Genomic DNA, 25,727 nt, shown 5'->3' with positions numbered 1-25,727 from the left:
ATGTTGGTCCTCACAACTAGAATGGCAACTAGGTGATAAAACACAATTCAGAGATTGAATATCCTTGAATAGCTGACTTTTTCTGTGGCAAAGGCTCATTTAGTTATCAACCAGGGACATAAAATTGAAATGGGCCAGCACTGTATGTGCACCAAGTTCATATTGCAACCATTTTATATAACTGTAGGAAAGGAAATTCTTCTTAAAGTAAACACACTAAATCTCTAATAAACTAATACTTAATCCTACAATTGGAAATTGTTTTAAACAATTGTTGTTAAAAGATAAAGTTATGGCGAGCAACAAGAACTACTCTGCTGTCATGGCTGCAGGAACAAACACATGAACTGTTTCCTATGGCTGCAGGAACATACAATTGCAGAAACAACTATTACAGAAGTATGAAAATTAGTTAAAACATACAAAGGATTACTCACCAAGTGGGTCCCCTTGAGTGAGTATTTCCAAAACTTCATATTACACTTATCTAATTATCCAAAATCACGTTGATCTCTTTATTTCATTTTGACTGAAAAATACATACATAACACTAGAAAATTGTGTATTACAAAATACTATCTTTTTCTCTGTTATCCCCGAGAGGAGAGAGATCCTTTTATTTATAGGAAAGATGATAACAAACTTCTAACTAACTGCCCACATTCCTATGGAATAGGTGAACATGAATTATTAAAAAAAGAAGAAGAAGAAGTCAGCACAGGACAACATAACAACATCTGTCATGCAGTTGAGAAAATATAGCATGACTGCCTCCTAGATCTGAGATCCACTAGGAACATTTATAAATGTTTTCATAAATCAATCTGTTGAAGAACTGGTCAAGTGATCCCGATCATAACCGCATTCTTTTGACTGGGTCTGCATTGCGGTTATATACTTGATGGTCTTTTGAACCACCATTTGTCTTTACTTCACCTTTGCTGACCCTGCACTAAGATATTAACGCACACACCAACATGTGTATATACTAATGCTAACATGATATAACATAAACCATATTTATAATTAACTTTAGATATTTGCATAGACAGATCATTTGAAACCACTATAAGACATCCTTAGGTATAGGTTAAACCACTTTCAAAAACACTTGAAAGGTATCATCTTAGGAAAACATTATAATCCAAATGTCATCTAATCATAAGACCTAGGTAGGAGTATTTTATCAGAAATCTTATAAAAATAGAGCCATTGTTTAGGCTCATCGACCCTTTTGCACTTGTATAAGTTGAGAAATTACAAAATTTAAAAAAGACTAAAATTGAGATCACTGAGTACTTGGTGAATATTCTAAAAAAATAAACTGCATATCTAAATAGAGGAGTCTAAGAGCTTTATGACGATATGCAGAATTCAAAAAACAAAGTCTATTTGCTCAAGTTATAGCCCCAATAGTGTGAAACTAAAGGCTAACTTTGGAGGCTTGCTACGAAAAAATTGGCACAAAATCGGATGACCCTCTAAACCAGCTTTCTAAGGATATCTCGTTTACTTGATTTTGACTCCGTATGATGAAGTTATGAGCATAACACTAAAGATTGCTTTTTAGGGCTTGGAAAGCTTGAAGGGATGCCAAAAATGATTTTTTTTTTAAATAGCAACTTTTTAAATGTAGCAAGTTTCCAAAAATGGGAACTTTCCAAAAATAAAAACTTACCAAAAATAGAAACTTTCCTAAAACAAAAAAAATTCAAAAACGAAAAACTTTCTGAAAAAAAATTTGCAAAGAATTTTTCAATCTTCAATTTTAACAAATCGACAAGTGATCTTAAAATTTTGGAGCCTCCTAAGCACTATGGTGATGTCCATTTTGCCCCAAAATGACCAAATTTTTTTAGCTAACCTTAGAACTCACCTCAAAACGCTGGTCCTCAATCAATTTGACCCCAAACTTCAACTACCCAGATTTTGATGAAACAACAATCGATTTTAGGGTTTTTCAATGTTGTGAACATGACGACGATGCCCATTTTGCTCCAAAATTGATAAAAATAAATTGCTTACCTCCAAATCCACAAAAAGTAAATATGTGACCCTACAACACTTCTGAGCAAACAAACCCTCAAAACTTGAGAAGTGGCTTGCCGAATCCATGCTTTGATACCGCGTTGAATTTTGCAACACAAACACTTGCAAGATCAAACAGAAAATAGGAACACCTTTCACAAACGAGAGCTGCACGAATGAATGCTATATTACTCAAAAGAAAAGAATATAGAATTATAGGATGAATTATAATTGTACAATGAGGTGCTTATAAAGAAAGCACAAAGCTAAATTTAGAAGAACTAAAGTGCAAGCATGAGGAGCTAAATAAAGCTCAAGTTTAGCTAAACTAGATGCATAAAAACTAAACTAGGTGCACAACTAAAATAAGCACTTCTAAGTGAACTTAAGCCAAAAAATATAACTAGTAAAAAACAACTAATAGCTAAATATGCTCTAACAAACAAGACCTTTGTGTATGAGATAAAGACAATTGAACTAACCCAAAATCATCTTATTACATGAAATTTCAAAATCAAAGCCTTTCTGCCTAGGATTGTATTAGCAAAAAAATATGTATGTATCAAACAAGAGTTGGCATTGAGTTCCTAGGTTATTTGAAGCACAAGAACAAATACCTTCCTCAAGAATTCCTCAAAAGACAAAAATATAAAGATATTCTACCAGAATATAAAGATATTTTCAACTTCTCAAAATAAAATTGACCCAAAATTATTTTAAAGGAGAAATAACAATTTTTTTAAAATATTTAAAGCCATTCTAGAGAGAGGGGGGAGGTACACTATGAGTTTTGATATTTAAATTTTCTCATGGTTTGAGATTATTGACATCAAAATCAATTACAATCTGCAAAATAAAAATGTCAATCTACAAAGTACACTTTTAAAAAAGGTTTAGACAAAAGTTGAATTTTACCTCCTATACCAATTGTATCCTTCTTAAGGGAATCAACTAAACTCCACACAAAACAACATTCCATATAGTTTTTAAAATATGCATAAACACGACAAATTTCTACGAAATTTTCAAGAGTAAAATCTTCATGCTCTCATCCCCATGTTAAACTACATAAAATCACCCTTCTTAAGGAGGAATATGAGATTGAAAAAAAACAAAACTGTAACATCAAAGAGTCATGTATTCATTTTTTATTGATATTTATAAAACTTCCACGAAACTTTCGAATATTCTATTATATAATTATTGAAAATTTGAATACTTTTAAATGTTTAAAACTTCAAAGTTCCAAAAATTAGCCACATTGCAAAATATTATATTAAAAAATTTCCCCATACCCTAAATATTTATATTTTGAACTAATAAATTGTCCAATGGTGAAAGGTGAACAATAATTAGATCTACATATCTAATGAACATGTCCAATTTGAAGTGGCTCTATGCAAGAAAAATTGAAATAAACCCTAAATATTTTGAACTAATAAATTGTCCAATGGTGAAAGGTGAACAATAATTGGATCTATATATGTAATGAACATGTCCAATTTGAAGTGGCTCTATGCAAGAAAAATTGAAATAAACCCTAAATATTTTGAACTAATATATGTGGTTTCCATTTGGCCTTTTATGTCTATGGTGGTATATGCCATATGCTTATCTAAAGAGCAATTTCCGTGGGACAATTGATTCGAGTGAGACTCATGTTCGACCATCAGGACTCCTGTTACAGTTTGGTATTTACATTAAACCTTAAATTCAAGTTGCAAATCAGTAATTGTATTCTAGAATTAGATCCACACAAAATCCTACATATCTAAAATTCTTTTCACTTCTTTTAAAACTACTAATTTAACGATGTGTTGTTTTTAAATTGAAATGACAACTAAACTGGGTTATAATGACCATGATCTGGTGCAACGCATTCAAAGTAATTCTCAGCAATTTTCCATTTTGTATAATTGCCATGTATTTTACAATGTAACATATGTTTGCATTGAATTCATATATGATATATGCATAGGCCCAACACATACCACCCAGTACATATGAATAAACTCTATGCTATTGGAGTTTTTTAGGGTAAGAAGCAATTATCTTTCTCGGGAATTTCGTTGAATACCAAAGGATGAAGATATCTTCTGAATTCAAAGGTGATGTTGTGGATCTAATCAATGTGCCCTCAAATCGCAATGACACTTCACCCTAAAACCCTAAAAAGTTCAGTCAAAACTCGTATAAAAAATCGTAGAGCAGAATGATAAAAAAAATCACGGAGCAGAATTAGTTAAAAATTCAGAGTCCACAGGCATATGCAGAGAAGAAAATGAAAATTATGAAAATTTTCCGGATTTCTCGGTCAAAATATTATTGAACATTTTAGCAAAAATATCGCGATATTTTCACTAATTTCTCTGCATGTGCAGCGCGAAACAAAACGATTTCTCGCAATATTTTGGCAAGAACTGCTTCTATGATTTTTACGAGGATGAAAGAAGAATGCGAAAGAAGAAAGAATATTTGGATGAAAAAAATATTGTAAATGGATTAAAATATGGGACATTAGACTTCAGGAATGTTTAAACGACAATCTGGAAACAGAAAAGTATATGAGAAAATTTCAAGTTAGCCTCGTGCAGAAATGAATGTGAAAGAAAAAGATTTTGTCACATAGATGAAGCTCTACATACGAACACCACCAAAAATACAAAATCAGGGCTGAAATTAGATGCCAGAAAAGATGCTACTAGCCCAATTGAGGATCAGCTTACATCAATTATGTTGTGTGAACGTAGTAGTGGACAAGGTCTAAAGAACAGAGGGAACAGAAGAAATGACAACTTTGCACCAAGGAGTAGTTGAGACCGAATGGCATTAGAACATACAGTGCACTACATACATTAACATTTGAGAGAAATGTAAGTCAACTAATTGCATGCTTTGTTTGTGGAGTTGAGACAAGCAAAGGAAGGAGAGATTTTAAGATTTAACCAAATAAGTAGTAGAACTCTATAAAAATGGAGCAATTGTGTCCCATGAACAAGTGTCATTCTCTGTCTTGCTCCTATTTCACTCTTACAGGATGTCCCATAGATCTAAGGGTTTTGGAAATGTTTTTTTAGATATTTCATTCATTCACTTGGTCCGCATTTAGAACAAACAATGCCAAATACAATGAAAACCAGTGACGAAGAAAAAGAGAAAACATATCCTCAACCCTAGAGCACACTGGCTTGTATGTAAGAATATAATTTTCCTGGAGTTCTTTCCTTTTGTTTATCCAGCTATGAATCAAAGTATCGGTTTGATCACAAAACTAAGCTAAACCTAAATATGCACATTGGATTGCAATTTGTAAAATAGTTTCCCTGAAAATCCCCACCTTCCTTTTATGACTAAATGGTGCTGAACTTTGTAATATATTATTAAATATACATATTGGATTGCAATTTGTGAAATAGTTTCCCTGAAAATCCCCACCTTCCGTTTATGACTAAATGGTGCTGAACTCGATATATCTTGTTAAAAAACATACTTGCCAGCTAGAAAAACAGTTTCTTCAGTCATAAAAAGAATTTATAAAACCTATCCAATTTGCGGATAAAAGGGAAGACAGAAATCAGGCCCTTTAGGATACTGGCAAGTTTTGACAAGGCTTCTGAGTCTGTAACAACAGATGCATCCAGCAGTTTTGTTCCTATGGTTTGCATATACACACATTTTTGTTGCTGAGTAATACACTACAAGACACCTGTCTATGTTCAAAGCCATTCAAATTTGTTGACACTCGTTAGATTTTTGAGAGTAACCTTACACCCTTCAGAGACTCTTTAACAGATATTAACAAAGGATCCATCATTATTTGCTTATTGAAATTCCATGGTTCCATAGCATGTTGGCTCCAAATTACTAGTTGATGCAATGTTCTGCTTCTTGCCTTTTTTTGGAAAACTTATCCAATATATTAAACCTTTCTTGCTCGCATTCCTTCTCGAAGCCTACTTCCTCGCGAAGTTGTTGCATTCTGAATTTCTTTCTCCTGCTATCATGATCTTTAATGAGTTCTTGTCTCTCACGTTCATATTCTTCAGTTTCTTTAATGCTCAGCTCAACAATAGTTGCAATCTCTTCTCGAATTCTGGCAAGAAACATCAAAATTGCAAACCAAAATAACAAAGAGGATATCAGCTGTACGTTCTCTGCAAGACATTGAAACCCCTAAGAATGATTTCTATAAGCATGTAAACATTAAACTTGTATATGTAACATCACTATATCTGAGTAAAAAATAGAATTATAAAAGACTCTTTTTTTATATTGTCTGAGGAAAGAAGAGAATCATATAAGACATGTGCTCTTATTCAGAAAAACTATCTGGAGTATCAAATAAAAATCTTAGTGAAAAAAAGCTAACCAGTAAAGTATGTTCTTACTGCCAACTTTTAAACATTTTAATTGATAGAAGAGAAAATTAGCATCTTCTTTGCCTGTTTTGCATATCCCCACCACCTGTTCATGGGAATGCTATTCCTAAATAATTAAAATATCACTGCATGATACATAACATACAAAATATAAGACATTGTTAGAAACTTCTGGTGTTTTCCCTCCTAATAGAAATTGTATCCTGCTTATGAAGGAAAGTGAATATGAGATCAGTTTTCTTTGGGCAGTTAGAATTGTAAAATCAACCTTTTTGCACATCAAATACCAGATGCTTCCATCCTATAAAACATAAAAGTAACCTTTAATAACCAGAATGGATCTTATTTCTGCAACTCATCCAACTCACTCATTCTTTACTGTGACCAAAAGTAGTTGATGTTGTTAGGTTAGTTGACCCGAAGTGTTAGTAGTTAATAATATTGTGTTAGTTTAGTACTTTATCGTTAGTTTTGGGAATTTTCCTATATGTAGTTGGTTTTGGGGTTAGTTCTTTAGTTTTTCACGGGAATGGCATTGTAAGTCGATACAAGTTCATTGTAGTATTGATCCATATTGACATCCTGTGTAAAAATATAGTTTGTGTATTCATTTCTGTCATTTGCAATGTAATTCTCTTCCATCATTATTTTTTGCATATTTAAGCCTCAAACTGGCATTGGTAACAGAGCCTGGTACACAACCAAATGATGGAAGGTGGACGAGCTAAGTTGTGATAAACTTGATAGATATGAGCAGGCAGATTAGGTATGTATTGATTTTTAGATGAAATTCAATTTGTGCAGATTACAGTCCCATGTGACCAGTGGATTGGCTGCAGTAAATAAAGAGATTTTTTATCACTAGCATTCCTGCACAAATTTTACTTTGACTGGAAGGCAGAGGAGCAGAGAAAATTAGATCCTACAAATTGAAAGCTGTTTCTATTTCGTCTGAACACAGCTATTTAACTTTTTGTATTTGGCAGATTCATGACCCAGATTTAGATTCTTTGCAAACTGATTTGAAGGCTTCAATCGTGACTCTTTATCAAGGTACACACATTTTTCATTGGTTCAAAATTGTAGGTTCTGGATTTGACTTGTGGGCTACATTTTTTTCAGACATGTTAAAAATAGTTTTGTTTATTTAAAATGCGAGTATGGAGTGATAAGAATTTTTCTGGAGTAACAGGCATTGTTATAAGGATTTGCTCTCCCAAACCTATGAAAATTTTATGAGGATTTGCTCACTCAAAACCTTTTAGTTTCTTATAAGAATTTGCTCACTTAAAACCTCCTAGTTTTATATGGCTTATTTTTCTATTGTGTTGATAAGCCTAAAATTATTACTCACATTTCAGAAATAGGAAATCTGACACCTAAAGATTATGAAGTACATTTATATTCAATGATCTTTGGGATTTGGTTGAGAATGAACCTACAATCCCTACTGATGTTGCAAAATTGTTTAAATTTCAAAAGCAAGACAAGAAAGCTTTAGCACCATTAAAATCTTCTTGTTCTTCACGAGTTATAATCCACATAAAGGCTATTAAATTTGAAGCTTGGAAAGCTTGGAAGATGCTCAAGGATTTATATTACAAATAACTTGCATATAAGAAAATTGATCTATTAATGTAGATGTAAAACACTAAACACAACGATGATAAAAATGTTACAAAATCCATCTCTAGGGTGAAAGTAAACCATGAATATGGTACTGCAGGGGGTAAACTTGGCGATGATATGTTGATCTCTGTTTGTTTTGAATGGACTTACAACTACACAAACTTCATGGAAATGTTACACCTCAGTAACAAACTTAATCGAGCAACATTTGACTCAGTTTGTGACTTGCTCACTCAACATGATACCAATGTGCAAAGAAGAAAGATATGTCCATAATTGAGAGAGCTTATGTTGCTACTTCAAACAGAAAACGAAAAAAAGTCCTAGATTATCAATACATAATTCTTGCCACAATATCAGGATGATATTGTAGATTTTTCTTCTTCTAGTACTAATAACAATGTGTACCAAAATAAAAGATCTGTTAAGTGTTTCTTATGTAAAATGTTTGGCCATTATGCATATGAGTGTACTTTAAAGAAGATATCAAAGAAAAAAACATCTATAAATTTTGTAGCTTTTTCCATAGTTGGAAAACTCGCCAAAAACAAAAACTCTCCAAGGCCCAAAAAAAAACTTGGTGAAAACTCCACAAAAAACTCAAGAACTAAAAAATTGGCTAAAATTTAATTAGAAATGCATTTTTTTTTTGCAAAATTCAATGAGGAGATGCATCCAATGAGTCAATAAATGAGTACACAAAAGAAACCAGCTGAGTCTAGATATATTTAATTGATTTAAATGCAAATTGGGTACAAAATCACATCCTCATGAGGAATGCTGATGGCTAGAAGCAAAATAGTAAATAGTTTTTGTAAAACTAAAAATAAATACATCAATACAATTAAATCTTCTTCTTCCTAGCTCTAGTAAAAACTAGGGGAGAGGTAGAACTAGAGGGTCTAGTCCTAGGAGTCTGCCATGGCTATGCCTCGCTCGATACGACTGGCTATGGCTCGACCTCCATCTTGGTTGTAGCTCTGCCTCTAGCTGCTCCTGGCAACAACTCCTCATCATCCTCATCCTGCTCAATGTCATCCAGTGTGAATCCAAATCCATCCCCCTCCTCCATAGTCCGCCTCTCCAAATCATAGATGTCATCGTCGGTAAACAATGGAGGCTGCTCCCACGATGTCCAATCACTGTAAGAATCTATATCATCCAAATCAATTGGATCAACTAGTGTTTCCTCTACATGATGTGTCAAAGAAATTCTTGGGTAAGTTTGTTATTATATATTTGGATGACATTCTGATTTTTCAGTAAGACAAAAAAGGAGCATTTGTTGCATTAAAGACAAGTTTTGCAGAAGTTGAGGGACGAGAAGTTGCTGATAAATCTTAAGAAGTGCAGTTTCATGAAAGAAGAGTTAGTCTATTTGGGATTTGTGATATCTGTGGATGGATTGAAGATGGATGCTGAGAAGGTAAGAGCAATTGTGGAATGGCCTACACCGGCAAGCATTGGAGAGGTAAGATCATTTCATGTATTGGCTAGTTTCTACCGGAAATTTATCATAAATTTCAGTTCAGTTTGTAGCCATGTGACTAAGACAATGGAAGGAGATAGGAAGGAATTCAAATGGACAACCGGAGCAAATAAAAGTTTTGAATTGCTGAAGCAAAAGGTCACTGAACAGCCTGTGTTAGCTTTACCGGATTTCAACAAAGTATTTCAAGTAGACTGTGATGCAAGTAGGAATGCAATTGGAGTAGTATTGGGTTAGGAAGGGAGAGCAGTAGCTTATTTGAGTGAAAAGTTGAATGATGCCAGGAGGAGATATTCAATGTACGATCAGGAATTTTATGCCATAGTTCAAGCTTTGAAGAAGTGGAGACATTACCTGTTGCCTAAGGAATTTGTGTTGTATACTTACCATCAAGCCTTGCAGTATTTGAACAATCAGAGTATGCTGAATCATAGACATATGAGATGGGTAGAATTCTTGCAGAGTTACACCTTTGTGTTGAAGCATAGGAGTGGGAAGTCAAACAAATTTGTTGATGCATTGAGTAGAAGGAGGAATTTGCTGGCAGAGATGAGAGTGATAGTATTAGGATTTGAGGAGTTGAAGACCTTGTATGATGATGACCCCAATTTTGGAGAACCTTGGAAAGCATGTAGAGAACCGGTTATGGTGGATAGAAGTCAGTGGTTGGATTATTTCATTCAAGATGGGAGGTTATTTAGAAGAGTTCGGTTGTGTATATCTAAGAGTTCTATGAGGGAGAATGTAATAAAGGAGAAGCATAGTGGAGGATTAGCTGGACACTTTGGTGTTGACAAAACAGTAGCATTGGTGAGTGAACAGTACTTAGAGAAACAGTTGCCCTGGAAGGAACCGGATCAGATTGAAGACATTTTGGACAGTAGGATTGGGCGTAGTACCCAAAGCAATCAGTACAAGGAGTATCTTGTGAAGTGGAAGGACAGACCAGTTGAAGATTCATCTTGGATTTCTCAGGCAGAGGTGAACCGCCTTGGTTTTCCTCTGACCCCAGCAAAGTGAGGGACTCACTTTTTCAACAACTCTGGATGTTTGATGCAGGAGCATCCCCGGTTCTTGGAGATCTTGCATCAACCAAAAATATTTCTTTTTTGTTTAGCAGTTTCAGCATTCCTTTCTGTATTTTCTTGCATTTGCTCAGCAGATCTTGCAGAGCTGGATTTTGCTTGTGAACATGATCATCTTCCTCATTCCTAAACCGTGGAGCATTTGGTTCATTTTTCGACAAGTTATCACTTCTGGATTTCAAGATAGTTTTCTTGCTTGGAACACCGGAATCACTTGGACCTATTTGCTATTGGTGAATCTTGCGAACCCTTCCCGTAGCTTGCAGAGCTTCAGTTTGTTGATTCCAATGTTCCTTGGCGTGTGGCCAACCTTCCCTCTATTCCGCACTTCTTCCTTTGGATTTTCCGGAGGATTTTCATTGGCGGAGGCCGACTTGGTGTTTTACACGTTTGATCTTGTTCTTCGGCATTTGATCCCTCTTGGGCCGACCGGATCCCTCTAGACCATATAAATCAACGTAATTAAGCATCATAAATCAGTTAAGAAGAATATAGAAGATATATCCTAAGATTTAGAGGTCTGGAGTTGACCAATTCTGTAATTGAGCATGTATGTAGCAGGCCAGTGAGCCGAATCTTGTATCCCGGATGTTACTGGTTATCTATAATCAGTTTTCATGATCTAATTCATTCAGTTCTGCATTGCCTCCATTATATCCTCTTGTTTCCGTTGTGTTTACTCTTGCTGCCCGGTTCGGATTGATCTCTTTGAGGTCTCTCCTAATCGGTGATTGCCTCACTTCAAAAGCCACCTAGACCAAAAGTTGCAAAGGTGTCTTAAAATGCTGCCTCCAACTAAATGTTACAAAGGTACCTTAAAAGGCCACTTGCAAAGGTACCTCAAAAGGCCGCTTAGACCAAATGATGCAAAGCAAGTTCAAATCTCCACTAAGATTGCTAGGTACAAAGGAAAGCTAAAAGGCCGAAAGTGATGAACAAAATGAGGAGGTCGGCCTTCAAGAATGAGTGCTCCCAAGCAAAGAACAAATTAAAATGTTTGTTTTAAGATGCAAGTCGGCCTATGGGGGAGTTGGAATGAAAAGACACATCCTTAGCCCTCAAAGCCTATATAAGAGAGTATTCTTGTTCAATTCAAAACATTATTCAAGGAAGCGATTTGATAACCATTTTTGATCATTACATTTGATCAAAATTCACTTGAAGAAGGCAATTTTGAGGGAGAAAAGGTTTTAAGATCAAGTTGAAGGCATCTTTTCATCTATTTTGGAGGCAAACAAGAAGCAAAATTTGGTGAAATTTTGTGCATCATCAGACCTATAGCAAGCACAAAATCAGACATTTAAAAGTGGAAAGTAAGTGAAATTAATATGTATTCTATGTATTTGATACACTTTTGTTTGCTTTGCAGGTGATTAAGTAAGGAATCAAGGACAAGTCAACATCAAGATCAAGCTCAAGTCATGCAAAGCAGAGATCAAAGTCAAGACCTTGGAGAATGAAAGAAAGATAACTTACAAGATGATGAAAGAAAGTTACAATCTTGAATTCCCTCCAGGAATCCAAGAATCTAAGATACTACACCAGGTGCACCATTCATCAAGTGTATCATGAACAAGGGAGGATCAACCAAGGTCATCACACATTATACATCAAACATGATCAAGAAAGTAGAAGTTTGCTTAATCATAATGATGCTTCCTCTTATCGTCACATTGAGCAAGTTGAAAAATGTTGAATATCAAGAGATATTACTCAATGCTCATTCATGATGATGGATCAAATCTACAAGTGCAAATTGAGGTGGCGTCCTCGTCATCATTCCACCAATCAAGAGAGGATAAGATACTTCTGGGTATTTTATTTTGTGTTTGCATGTGCATAAAAAACACATCAACAGGTCTTAGTACACAATATTAATTAAAAAAATAAGGAAAACATTTAAAAATAAAAACAAGTGGACTAAGTTACTAACCTCCCACCCAAGTCCTTGCGAGAAGAGGCCTTGTATCCTTTTCTCAAAACTGTCAATACGGTGACCAAATTAAGCCAATAAGGATTGTTTGCCACATTGAATGGGATGTTGTTGAAGTACCAAAAATCAGCACATGCAATGTTTGTTTTCTCATGCACCTCCCTATTCCACCCAATCGCCTCTAATGATGGTTGTGCTTCAGCTATGTTCACAAAATAATCACCTATAGACTATGCACTGATGGTGTTAGAACACATGCTCTACTAGAAGTAGCTGAAGTGGTGGCCAAGGTGGTGTTAGATTTACAGATACGTGGGCCACGAAGAGAGCCCACTATGCCCTGAAGTGCTCCTCTTCTTCAAGGTTGATTGAAGCACCTTAAGATTCAGCTATGGATGCTCTCATGGTTAGTTTTGCCCTCTCCCTTTGCAACTTTTTATCTTCCCTAGCTGCAAGTATGGCATTCATTTCTCTTTTTATTTCTTTTGTGGCCCCAGGACATACCCTAGCATCATGCTTATTGATGCTTGCAAGGTGATATTTGGGGCAGTTTATGCCTCCATGAAATACTCTTTCACATTTAATGCATATTACCGACCCAGGTTTCGGTCCTTCAAAGGCAAACTTCCAAACCCTGTCTCTAGAACCTTTAGGATGAGTGCCTACATATCCAGATGGGCATGCATCTACTGACGGGGTAGACCCTAAAGTTGAACCTACACATACAAAGTGAAAACACAAAGTTAATATCTTAGTTAAAAAATTTAGCAAACTAACTAAATTAGTTTAAATAATTTTAGACATAATTGAAAGTTAAAAAAAAAATTAAAAAACTATTAGGGTTTGAAATTTGTTGCAAAAACTAGAGATTCTTGAAAAAACAGCGAAAAAATCAATAAAAATTGTCAAAAAATGGTGTTAAATCATGTTCATTGGACTCTAAATCAATTTAGACCTACGTTACTCAGGGACACATCCCCGAACTAAAATCCCCCGTCCATGTACCAAGGACGTTTCGGGGACTTGGGGACGGCCAGGGAATGTCCCCCCACTATCCCCAAAATTGCCAAATTTGTGGGAAATGTCTCGGAAACTCGTGGACGACAATGATTCTCAAAGGGGACATCCCCCCATCCCCTAACTGTCCCCCTTTTCCTAGCACATTTAAAAGAAAAAAAAACTCAAATGCTAAAAAAACATTTTTTAATTTTATTATAGATTTGTAAAACTGGATTTTCACTAATATGACAAGTAAACATGTCTGAATCACTTCCAAAAGCACTTAGAAATAATAAGCAGCAGCCTGGTAATAAATTTCACAAACACTTAGAACTCGCTAGTGCATAAAAAAGTGGACTTTTCACAAATATGAAAGGTAAACAGGTCCGAATCATAGCCAAAAGCACTCAGAAATATGAATAACAGCTAGGTATAGAATTTCACAAACACCCAAAACTTTGTAGTGCATAAAGAAGTGGTTGTAAGTCATAATAGAAATGGAAGACTATCAAAATATCCTCCAACCAAAAGAAACAATGAACTACAAGCAAACAAGTGTTGGCATATTGACAATGTATTTTCAATTATGAATGCATATTGAGTATTGACAATGAATTCTGAATTATGAATGCATATTGAGCATTGACAATGAATTTTGAACACAAATGTGGTATGTTAAGGTTCTATAATGTACATATGTCTTCTTTATCCATGTTTTCATATGAATATAATGTATATATACATGCTTTATCTATTTTTCATATGAACATTTAAAATTTCCCTATATATTTTAATTTTTTCCTATATTTTATATAGCCGTCCCCCCACTGTCCCCAAAATTGGCAAAAAAAATTGCCATCCCAAAAACTCGTCCCGTCGTCCCCTGCCGTCCCTATCTCGGAAACTCGAGCTAACATAGATTTAGACTACTTAGGAAAGGCCATTATTAATTTATTAACCTAGATGCAACAAAAAAGAAATAAAATGTTTTTAAAAAACAGAGAAAAAAAAATCAAAAAACCTACTTGGGAATTTGATTTTGCTTTGAAAACCACTTCAAATCCACTTATAATTGACTAAAATTGATGGAAATCAGGTTGGAAATGTTTGGAAGGATATTTTTCCTCTTGATAGCAAATTAGAAGACACAAAATGATCAAATGACTACCTTTTTTGACGCTGCCTTTTGTTTCTACGCGGCCAAGTTTTTCGCACAAACTTGCTGAGTTTTTGCCAAAAACTTGGCGATTTTTTCTGGCGAGTAAATGGCGAATTTACTTGCTAGGCCAAAAAACTGACAATTTTTTACTACTCGACGAGTAGTCCATTTATGGTGATCAAGGAATCTTGTTTTGTTAAAGGCATCTATATACTCTAAAATTTAAAGGGGGTCATAATGGAAGTTGGAGGACTCACCAGGAGGCTAGAGAACCATTCCCTTCTCGAGTTAGCTATTCACTGAAAGAATAAATAAAATGCTTTTATAGCATTTTTGGCAAGAAAAGATGGTTTGTTTTTCAGTTGAAACATAGACATATGTTGATACTTAAATCACGCAAATAAATACTTACCACAATGACAGGGTGCTAAAGTAGTATTGTGGCAATGATACAAAGTAGTAATATAGCGACATTACTATAACAAACTAGAAAGTGGAAAGAAATTGCAATCTTCTTTGCACAAGTGCAATACCTAGTTGAAACTGCCTCAAGGTTTTTGTCCTCTGCTCCCACCTAGAAACCAAGAGGGTTTATGTCCTCTAAATCTCCACACTCCAAGGGTTTTCATCCTTAAGAGAAATAGATGAACATAAGTGCTCAAGCTATTATATAAGAAGGGGATTTGTACTATAACAAAGTAGAAATTAGAGAAAATGTACAATCTTCTCTACACACGTGCAAATCCTGGGTGAAATTACCTCCAAGAGAAAAGAGGGTTTTGTCCTCTGATCCTACCTAGAAATCAGAAGGGTTTTCATCATCCAAATCTACGCACTCTAAGGATTTTCATCCTCCAAATCCCTACATCTTGAGGGGTTTCATCCTTAGAAAAAATAGATGAACACAAGTGCTCAAGCTATCAAATAAAAAGAAGGTTTTGATTTCATTAATTGGATAATCTCATTATGAGCGATTGTATCTCTATTATAGATTCCCTTTTGGTGCCAATATTTTAAATTCACATTTTCCCTCCAAAAGTGGTCATCTAAATACATTTTAATAAATTATTACAAAAGGCCTTATCTTGTCCCATTTAGATGTCCACTTTATCTAACTAAAAATAATATATAAGTTGTCATTTTACAATATTTTTTTAAATAACATTAATAGGAAGGACTAACTTAAAACTTAATAATTCCTTAACTAGAAAAGAGTATATGACACATCTCCAACGCAAATTTGCAATCTCTAACCAAACACTCCCAAAAAGAATTACTAGTGTACAATTATGCCGAACATAAAAAAATTCTCTCACAAATTTAATAAATAACTAGCTAGCAGATGATGGTAATACTGAAAATTGTATAGATTAAAATTGCTAAAAGAATGCAGTAATCTAAAAAAGAGAAACTATTCTGCAGAAGGATGGACTCATTTCTGATTCACAATGATACAACAGTTGCATGTAACTGTAGTAAGTGTGGTTTTAGAGACTTTGGCAACCTGAAAAATATTAGAGATACCAATTTGGAAGCCTGGATCCTACTACCAAACTACTAAAATAAAACATGGCTATTGGCTATATCAAGGTGCATAGGTACCCAATATGATAAGGCCCGAATTTCTCTTACTAGGATTATCTGCCTTGCCTCTAGAGCATATGTTGCTTCTCAGTAAACTGGTACCTAACACTGGTGGTTACTGCTCAAAATAAATAAAGGTCAAACTTGCTTTGAATCCTTGGCATACAATTTTGTTTTAAGTGCATAAAAGTGGTATGCCCTTGAATTCTCAGCTCATCTTGTAAATATGCATCTCTGCCAGTTCTACTAGATAAACAGTTGAGCTACCAGAAACACAAAATTGAGAGAATCATATTGTTTCCAAAACTAGATATGAACACATTCAGTTTTTTGTTCCAGTGCAGGTTAACATTAGCTCAATTTTTCTATGACATTTTTTTAGAACTGTATTGGATTAACATATAATAAATCAGGATTAAATGAGTAAAGAAACATTACTTGGCTTGTTCTTCTTGTTCATCCTTCCCAATTTTCATATCCAGGGGAAGATTGACACAATCAACTTCAAGTTGGTGGCAACGATCCATATATTCTTTCTTGAAATCCTCTTGCATCTTCTCTAGTCCCTGCTCTCTTCTTGTTATATCTTCAGAAAGTTGTTGCAATTCTTTTCTATAGGTTTCTTCTAAATAATTCATCTGCCAACAAATTTCCGTCGCTAATAAAGGAAAGATTTTTAAAACATGATTTCCACACAAATACAAGAAAACAACTGACAAAATTAACCACTTTAATTGGAAAATAAGATATTTGACAAACTTAGAATACTAGTAGGTACATAAACTCGAATGGCCTGTAAAATATATTACATGTAACCTGAATGCCTTAATTTGAGAGAATGGAATAAACATACTTCCCTTGTGCTTTCCTCGTGTTGCTCTGTAGCCCTTTGTCTAATTATCTTAATTTCATTTTCTTTAATGCGCAGCTTTCTTCCCACTATACCAACTGCTTCTTCCAATATTTTATTATGCTCTTGTTCTTTGGCAGCTTTATTCTTAGTCCAAATCAACTTCTGATTATCCTCATTCATTTTCTTCATAGGCTCTACAACCATTAACTGATATGACCTCATTTCATGTTTTAGTCTCGCCTTTCCTGGAACAACAAATTGTCTTACAAGAAGAGAAGCATCATAAACAAATTTCACTCCCTTAAACAGACAAGTCTGACACCTAAAACCGTTCTATCTATATAGCATCCATGAGTTGCAAGTCAACTAATGGGATCTTCAATAACCAAACTATTTCAACTTAAACAATGTCACTTGGAAATTCACGTCTGATTTTCAAGGCTGAAGAACATCATGCAGAGCTTTTTTGCTTCTCCTAATTTCATAGGCAAAATTAATACCTCTAAAAGCATGACAAATGAATCCACATTTTAAACAAAAACAAACCTTTGGAATGCTTGTTAAAGATTTCCATATCCTCTTTTGTTGCTATGTAGCCATACAATACACGTTTCCCCCCTGGTTGAAAATGTACATGGCATCTGTCCCAGTCATCCTTTCCCCTACCTTCCTTTATAAAATGTTTATGTAAGCGCTCTGCCTCTAAGTATCCCATTGCTGAATCCTCAAAGATAAGCACACTCATTCCTCGATGTCCTCTGGGCCCATATGCATGCTTTGCCTTCATCGCCTTGTAGCCTTTAAAATATTCAAGTAATTCTTTATTTCCCATTCCCAGCCACTTGAAACAGGTGTAAACCATAACAGCAACATCAAATTAGTGAAAATAAATTAACAAAACCATATGATGGTATAAAAAAATGCTTGACTCTTACAAACAATACTTTCCAGATTTCTTGCAAAGTGGACAAGGAAAATTCAACTTTCTATAGTAGAGCTATCATATGAAAGATTTAAAGATAAGAAAAAATTCCAAAACTTTATAAATTACTGCTATAAATAAATCTTGAACAAGAATTGAACAACAAGCCACTCAATTTAAATGTGTATTATCACCTAATAAAGAATTTGAGAGATAGAAACATACTAAAAAACATGGATGTTAAACAGGGAAAAAAGGGATTGCAGTGAACCAACAAGATGACATAGAAAGGAAAACATGCGCAAAGTTGACATATAAGGATTCCATAACATTGCGAAGAGAGATACAGCTCCTCTGCTTATGCTATAATTCAGATCCCACTATTTGAAAGAACTATTACTGCAGCATCCTTGAAGCGTGCTGTATTTCTCAGGCTTATACCAAATGTTAGCGATCATGGCAAAACTTTACATCAATGCATTGTTTGCATTACCAGAGCATGCAGTCTGATTCTCTAATATTCCCCCTTAAGGACTTTGATTCTTAATGTGTCCATTTTCAATACCATTTGATGAGTGTCATTTGCAACATCAAACTTTTCCCTCTGTTAAATTTGCTCCCTCTCTTCAAAATTCTGCAATGTCAGACCCTAGGAGCTTTCTATTCTTTCAACTTGACAATTCTTCAATTTGTATGACACTAACTATGCAAATATATCTATATCTACCAAACTCTTGAATTTACAAAGACTTTGGGCTTCCCAACGCTTAATTTTATCCTATCAACATAACTATTAAAAGAAAAAATAAATCTTCAACCCTTACCGTTTGTTGGCTGAATAACTGTTTTTTACCCTGTAAAAGGAAGAAAAAAGAGATTATAACCTTTTGTCGATTACAGAAGGTATGCTGAGCCAAGATTTCATCATAGCTGGTTTTTTCCTCTTAAGTCTGTCACGTACAGTAAAATAACTTAGCCATAGTGGCTATCTTGACTTTTTTACTCTGGAATATGAATATTACATTCTGTACCAGATGAAAATTTGCTACAATAATACTCTGTTTATTATTAGCTTACTGGCCTGATACAAGATTTAGCATTATTTGTAGTGAATCATAATCAAACAAGAATTTGAATGATTGATTAGATAATCTCACTAGCAAAATTTGTTAAACAGTTTTATTTTGTGAATCTATAGCATTTGCAGAAAATCTGTTTTCCTTCTGGGTGAACTTAGATGTCCTTAATCCAGACGTTTATGGAAGTAACAAGCTTGATGTTTCAGTAAACCTATCTGCTTACTGCTTTACTGGGATACAAATTGTAACTCCAGTCTTCATTACAACCAACTCCTCATTATTTTGTTTCTTTTCTTCAGTAGTCTCCAGTTTTGTTACTATATTAAGCACATTTATTTCTTGTCATTACAATTTTACATTTTTGTATAATAGTTTTGGAGATCTAAATTTCAGTTTGTTTTATGTGAATTAATTATTTGGATTATTTACCTGAATTGCCCTGATCTGAAGCAAAGGCAACCAGTTCTTGTCATAATCCTTTGCATTCATCAGGTTGAATTTTATTAGGATTTTTTTTTTCTTTTATTTTCTATTTCAAAAAAATGATCTGATATTGCTCTAGAAAAAAAAAAATTCAGCTAAGCATCATGATTACAAGGAATATATCTCCTATATAGGAAAGGAAATAAGTGTCTGGACCTGTGTCCTAACAGGATAAAAATAAAACCCTTCCAAAACCAAAGGAAAATGATTGTTTGCCAACTAAATTGTATGTCAGACTTTTGTTGGTGTCCCTAACTGTCATCTAAGAATCTCTTTAGAATCTGTCCTACCAAAAGAGAGATGATAAATAGGAATTTAAATTCAGCTTGTAACAACCCCCAACAACCTCTAGCAGTTGAACATTTCCAGGAGATATGTTTTTCTTCTCTTTCCTAAACAATGCAAAAAGCATTCATAATACCCACATTACTCAATTGTGCTTTGACAATTGGCAATGTCGTACCATCTCACTTCAGGATCCTTGAACCATCATTGTTTGTTAATCAGGAAAAAGTGCTGGAAGAATGCCTCTCATGTTTATATTGGTCTTTTGTCTTATATTTGAAAAAGAAATTTCCAATAATCAACTTTCAATCACTTCAACACAGACCTGAACTCTAATCTTAATTTGAAAGGACAAGTTTTAAGAATCATCTTACACATCACTTGGCAAGTTGGTTTGTTTTTTTCTTATCGACACTAGAGCGCAGTATAGGTCCATCCAAGATTGCTATTGGTGCCTGCCATTATTCTAAAGATCTCTCCACCAAAACAAGCCTTCCACTCCCACCGTTTCCCACAAAGGACAACAAAGGCCAAGTTGACTGTGCAGTGAGTTGAAAAATGCAGTTAATCCAAAAGCATTTGGTACATTTGTAATACAGACAGGTAAGGTGTGTATGCCTCGGTTGTAGCATAATTAGGTGCCTCCTGCAAGGAGTACTGGGTAGTTCCATATTGCTATAAGCCATCTGTAGACCCATATACAGACCACCTAGCATCGTGGACTATAAAAGAATCTTTCTTTCTTTCTTTTCTACACATCCCAAATTTTCTTAAATGTTGTTCAAACATTAGCCACAAGGACTTACCAATTATGTCACAAAGCATTAGGTGCCTCTTATGTTTTGTAGATGGTGTGAAATAAGGATTATGTGGTGCATAAGGGCTTTCCAAAGAGCCTTGTCTTCCATTGCTTTTACAGTCCACTTCCATATATGGCCCATTCATTGTTCTCTTATGTCTGGAATCCTTATACCTCATGATCATGTGGAAGAGTGCAAATGTCCCATGAAACAAGAGAGACGCTTTTCCCAACTCCTTGCTTGCCTTTCCAAAAACATCCAAGAATTTTCTCAAGAGCCTTCCATGCAGTTTGGGAGGGGAACTAACAAGACAAATAGATCATACGTCTTGTTGCAAAAGTTCTGGTGATTGTAACCTTCCAAAAAGGGGAAGGTCCAGATTATTTCACACTTGTTTCTTATTTTCAAAACTTTACCATGATGGCTAATGTCATTGCTTAGCCATAATGAGCTAAGTTGCAAACGGAATTCCCAAATAATAGATAGTTTCTATCTTATTTCAACCATGGAATGAGCTGATTTTTAGTACAAATCAAGGGTTACACACAAGTCTTTTTCAAACTTTGCATTGAGGAGCTACCAATTATGTAGCAGATGAATGCTCTGTTTTGCCCCTAAATTTTGGCTGCATCTGATAAATTTCTAAGAGAAAGAACTAGACTAACATAGAGGCTGGGAGCTATGGAGTGTCGTTACTTGGTGGGCCTCTATGCATGAATTGGTTAGGTATACCATTCACAATAACACATGCGAAAGCTAACCCAAGCTTAACATGAACATATTTATTATGAAATCCCACTTTTTCTGGACATAAGTTTTATCAAATAAAATCTTCCAAAAAAGATATTTTTGACCGGATTCTCTTACCCAATTCCTTTCAGGTTTTTGACTAAGTTACGGGTTTGGGTTCAATGTTTGGTTCACGGGTTTAGTAAAAAAAAATTTGTCATTGGGTTAATCTTCAGTTCATTCATTACAAAAACATATAAAAATCAGAAATATATACATATTTGCAGCAGTAATTAAGTTCAAAAGACAAATACAAAGAGCTCAGGATACCCTTGCAGTTGCATATTTAATCACTTTAACTAGTGAACTGTGATTAGTAGCTTAGTTAGCTGAACATAACTAATTTTCATGATCTATCAAGAACTAATAGATGTAGAAAATGTTTCATAAATCCTGATTGGGGCATCCACTTAGTTTGATTTGGCGATTGCCAATGAGCATTTGTGAACAACTTAGTGGAGTTTCCCCTAATATGTTGGTATGAACTTCAAGCAGAATTGTACAAATTAGATTGAATTGTGGAATTCTATCTGACAATTTCTTCTTCAATATGTAGTGGCTTATACAGTTGAAGTTGATGTGCAACAACTTTGTATACCAAGCTGAGAAAGAAGATCTAATTTTAAAGCATCTTCTCCATGCTGTAGCAAAAAGATGTAAGGTCCTTACCAAAGAGGTTTGCGCTTGGGATACTCTTCAAAGAAAAACCATTGCTAGTGTTTTTCTAAGTGGAGCTGAAATTGTTGCAAATCTGAGAATATGTGGGAGGGTATCATGAGCTCTTTGTTTAGATTGAATCTTCAACAATGTATCATGAGCCTGTGCATGGGCTTTGGAATAAAAAATAAGTCAATAAAAAAAAATCATCAAAATCGACAAAATGGCACGCTTGAGGGTGAAATTCTCTCTAGGCTCACCCAGGTCCATCCGGGCCGGACCCACAGTCTTTGGGCAGAATCCTATCTGGACCCACAGCAAACTATACTTGGACCCTGAATAGGGTTCGAACCGGACCAGGACCTGGAGTCTCTGAGGAACAGACCAATAACTTAGGTTTTTGACAAAACCCTTTCGGAAATATTTAGAAGGATAATACAATACAAACCACCTATCTAGTCACTTTTTTATTCCTTTGAAATTGTTTGATCAATCTTGCACTGACTAAATCACACATGAGTTCACTTTTGATGTGTTAATGCCACATTTTTAATGGAGTGGTTCAACAATAGATTAAATGCCATGTAACTACAAAATTACTAAGAAACCATCTAGGTCTAGAGATTTGGCCCTCTTCATATCATTCACTGTTGCTGCCTCCAACTCCTATAGCTCCAGCTCTCTAGATAAAAAAGAAAACCTTCAATAACTGTCCTCCTTTTGAGGAACCAATTGCTTGACAAGATCCATAAAAGTATTGCATATCAAATCCACCAAATGTTAAAATCTTTTGAAATTGGTCTTGAGGTTATCTCAAATTTGAAGTTTTTTTTCTAAAAATTACCACCAGAATCTCAAACTACAAGAATTCTTTCAAGCATTTGTTTACACCTTACATATTGGTTGTAAAGTTTTAAGGTACTGTTGTAAAACAAGGTGAAGAAAGCTTGCAATATGAACTTTAAATGAATATTATTGCAAATCTGAAACTAAAGATAAACCCTTAACAAAGTGATTGCAAAATCAAAATAAGAAGAAGAAAACCTAACACACGAAACACCAGATTTATGTGGAGAAACCCTTTCAGGAAAAAACTCCACCACAAGAAGAGAGGCAAGTATATTACTAATCAAATGAAGATTACGACAGCAACACACTTCTCTTGTAGACCTCTATAATATCCAGCAGCTCTTCGTTATCCTAGAAACTGAACGAGACTGAATGAATAACTCTAGCTTAAGACTCCAATTTGTAGAGACTTGTGAGGATGAATACTACCATGGTATCACCAAACAATAGGCTACAAAACCACATGGAAAAACTCACATGTGTCTCCTTGAAATGAATCAAAAACACCCAAAAAAGCCTCTTACAAATGCTCTTACAGCTATCATAAGGCATCTCTCATGCATGGGCACCTACATAAGGATTTTGTCATAGATATTGTCATAGAATCAATAATGACTGTCATAACTGTCATAGATGCTCTTACAAACTCTTACAAGTGTCCAACCACCACAAATAGAAGCTCCTAAAAAGGCTCACCTAACTATTTTGTCCTTTTCCCCCAAGTTCAAACAGTAAAAGTAACTTTGCCTTTACATGGTCTCTTTCACCACTGTTGGTTAAACAATTTAACCTCTTATGGTAAATTATAAAAAATATTAGGAAAATAATAAATTAAAAGATTTACAAGGTTGATGGCACCTAAATCCTAACAGGTACATCATCTTATGCAATCCAATGCAAGCATCCCTTTATTCTAGTGTCTTCACCTTGTACTCGATTTATTTTGAATTGAGATTCTATGTCACTAGCTTCTCTCTATTGTTCAACATTGGAAGGATCCAATTTCAACTTGTATCCGATTTTTTAAGCTAAAACTGGCACCAACCTCAAATCCAAATCCATTCTATATCTCCCTTTCAGATCCCAAGAAATGGTTCTAACCCAACCTCAAATAAACTTACAGCACCAAAGAATCTACCCTTAATCAATACTTGGAACAAGTATGAAGGATCAAATTCTATAAATAGCCCTCAAGAAATCTTCCATTTCAGCAATGAGACATTTAGCATGTAAGAAATATGTTTTTCTCCCTGGTCATTAGCAATAACTACCAATTAGGTGGAGATAGGTAGATAGTCAAAAGATAAAACTACTAATAGAGGATTCCAAAAAAACTAAGTACTTGCTACAAGATAAAAATGTGGTAGTGTGAGAAGTAGAACTTTGGTAGTGTGAGAAGTAGAACTTTGGATAGACCAAGAATACCGACAACTAAATCCAAACTTTGTTTCAGCCAAGTGACTTTGGAAACACCCAAAATCTTCTTGCAAACATTTCTTCAATCCAAAGGTTTGTTTCACATCCTCCAACCTATCTGCCATATGACTTTACCATACAAAATTCACCATCTATGATCCCCACTCAACAATAATATACGTGTTGGCCCCAAAGTTTTAGGACTCAGACTCAACAGACCATTCCATCAGCCTATGAGAAAATTGAGAAAAATAGGCTAAGATCTTAATTAATTTTATGCTAAAGAAGGGGGCATGACAAAAGAGCCAAACGGTACACAATACACCTCCTTTAGCCTCCTTATCAAAGGTGGCAAAATAGTTTCCATTCCAATTATTCATTAACAAGTGCAATCCAAACCCAAATTCAAAATATCTTAAGGAACAACACATTTGCTCTATAAATTAGCTATGAAGGACTAAGCACCACTTGCTTTACCACTTCCAAACACTTTATTCAAAACCACTATTTTCAGCTTCTTGTACATATAGTTCAAACAAGGCCCCACTCTATGGTTACCAAATTTTTTTAATACAGCTTCTTTTGCCAACAAGGATCCAGGTAAAATTGATTTCATTGTGGTTTGATTGAAAGAAGGTTGTCATTGTTTGCTAAGTTGCCGGTTTTGGTATGGATCCAGTTCAAGTTCATGGATTCAAAAAAGATGGGTTTGTGTTTGTTTTGGGTTCATAGCTTGAGCCCTTGTACCCTTTTGGAGCATCCTTAATTTTTCTCACCATCTCTTGTCAATATGGTGAGTAAACGACATTGAAAACCAACCCATTTACATAAATACATCTTGCTATGTGTTGGTCAACAAGGTCCTTTTGGTTTTTTTTCGTAGCAAGTTCTTTACATTTAGGAGTGACCAAAAATGGGTGGCTCTCTACCACAACATTGAAATTGGATTGGGGCATTGGGGGCTTCAATACCTTTGATCTTTTTTTATTAAAGGATGATTTGATTTATGGTCCGTTGATGGTGTTTTTACGCACTATGCAACATAGAATAAAATACTAAGTATTCTATCCTCTCTTGAACAAAGACTCCCCAAATGCTAAGTTGCGTGATCAAATGGGACGACTCCAAGGTTCCAAATGTCAGGTTTTGACGTGCTCTTGGATAGACTTAGTTGTGTGATGTGATATTGCTGGAATCACAAGGTGGACTTACGTTGAATGCTTGAATGCTTTGAATGTCGTTGGAATGTGGAAATTTCACTTGGTTGAAAAAAAGAGCAAAAGGATAGTTTGAGGAAGCTACTCTAATC

At 34.9% G+C, this 25,727-nt stretch overlaps 1 protein-coding gene and 1 long non-coding RNA gene across 10 annotated transcripts in view; one reads left to right on the top strand and one right to left on the bottom strand.

Annotated features, from left to right (window-relative positions):
• The first annotated feature begins 3,626 nt into the window (after positions 1-3,626).
• LOC131035571 (uncharacterized) lies at positions 3,627-7,461 on the top strand. The gene is made up of 3 exons (XR_009103977.2): positions 3,627-3,719; positions 7,095-7,173; positions 7,394-7,461. It is a non-coding gene; the product is annotated as an uncharacterized LOC131035571 (long non-coding RNA).
• The window catches only part of LOC131035570 (protein SUPPRESSOR OF GENE SILENCING 3 homolog), a 33,648-nt gene continuing 13,421 nt past the window's right edge, over positions 5,501-25,727 (bottom strand). For all 9 annotated transcript variants that reach the window (XM_057967301.2, XM_057967294.2, XM_057967298.2 and 6 more), the window contains 4 exons: positions 17,685-17,979; positions 17,139-17,383; positions 16,724-16,923; positions 5,501-6,121 (listed from right to left, as the gene is read on the bottom strand). In XM_057967301.2, coding sequence (XP_057823284.1) covers positions 5,893-6,121; positions 16,724-16,923; positions 17,139-17,383; positions 17,685-17,979 — 969 coding nt within the window. In that variant the 3' untranslated portion in view covers positions 5,501-5,892. The remainder of the gene's footprint in view (positions 6,122-16,723; positions 16,924-17,138; positions 17,384-17,684; positions 17,980-25,727) is intronic.

Source organism: Cryptomeria japonica, chromosome 3 (genome assembly GCF_030272615.1).
Source record: "Cryptomeria japonica chromosome 3, Sugi_1.0, whole genome shotgun sequence".
NCBI classification, from domain to species: Eukaryota; Viridiplantae; Streptophyta; class Pinopsida; order Cupressales; family Cupressaceae; genus Cryptomeria; species Cryptomeria japonica.
The sequence above is the reverse complement of the archived record's forward strand: the minus strand, read 5'-3'. Positions and strand labels throughout refer to the sequence as shown.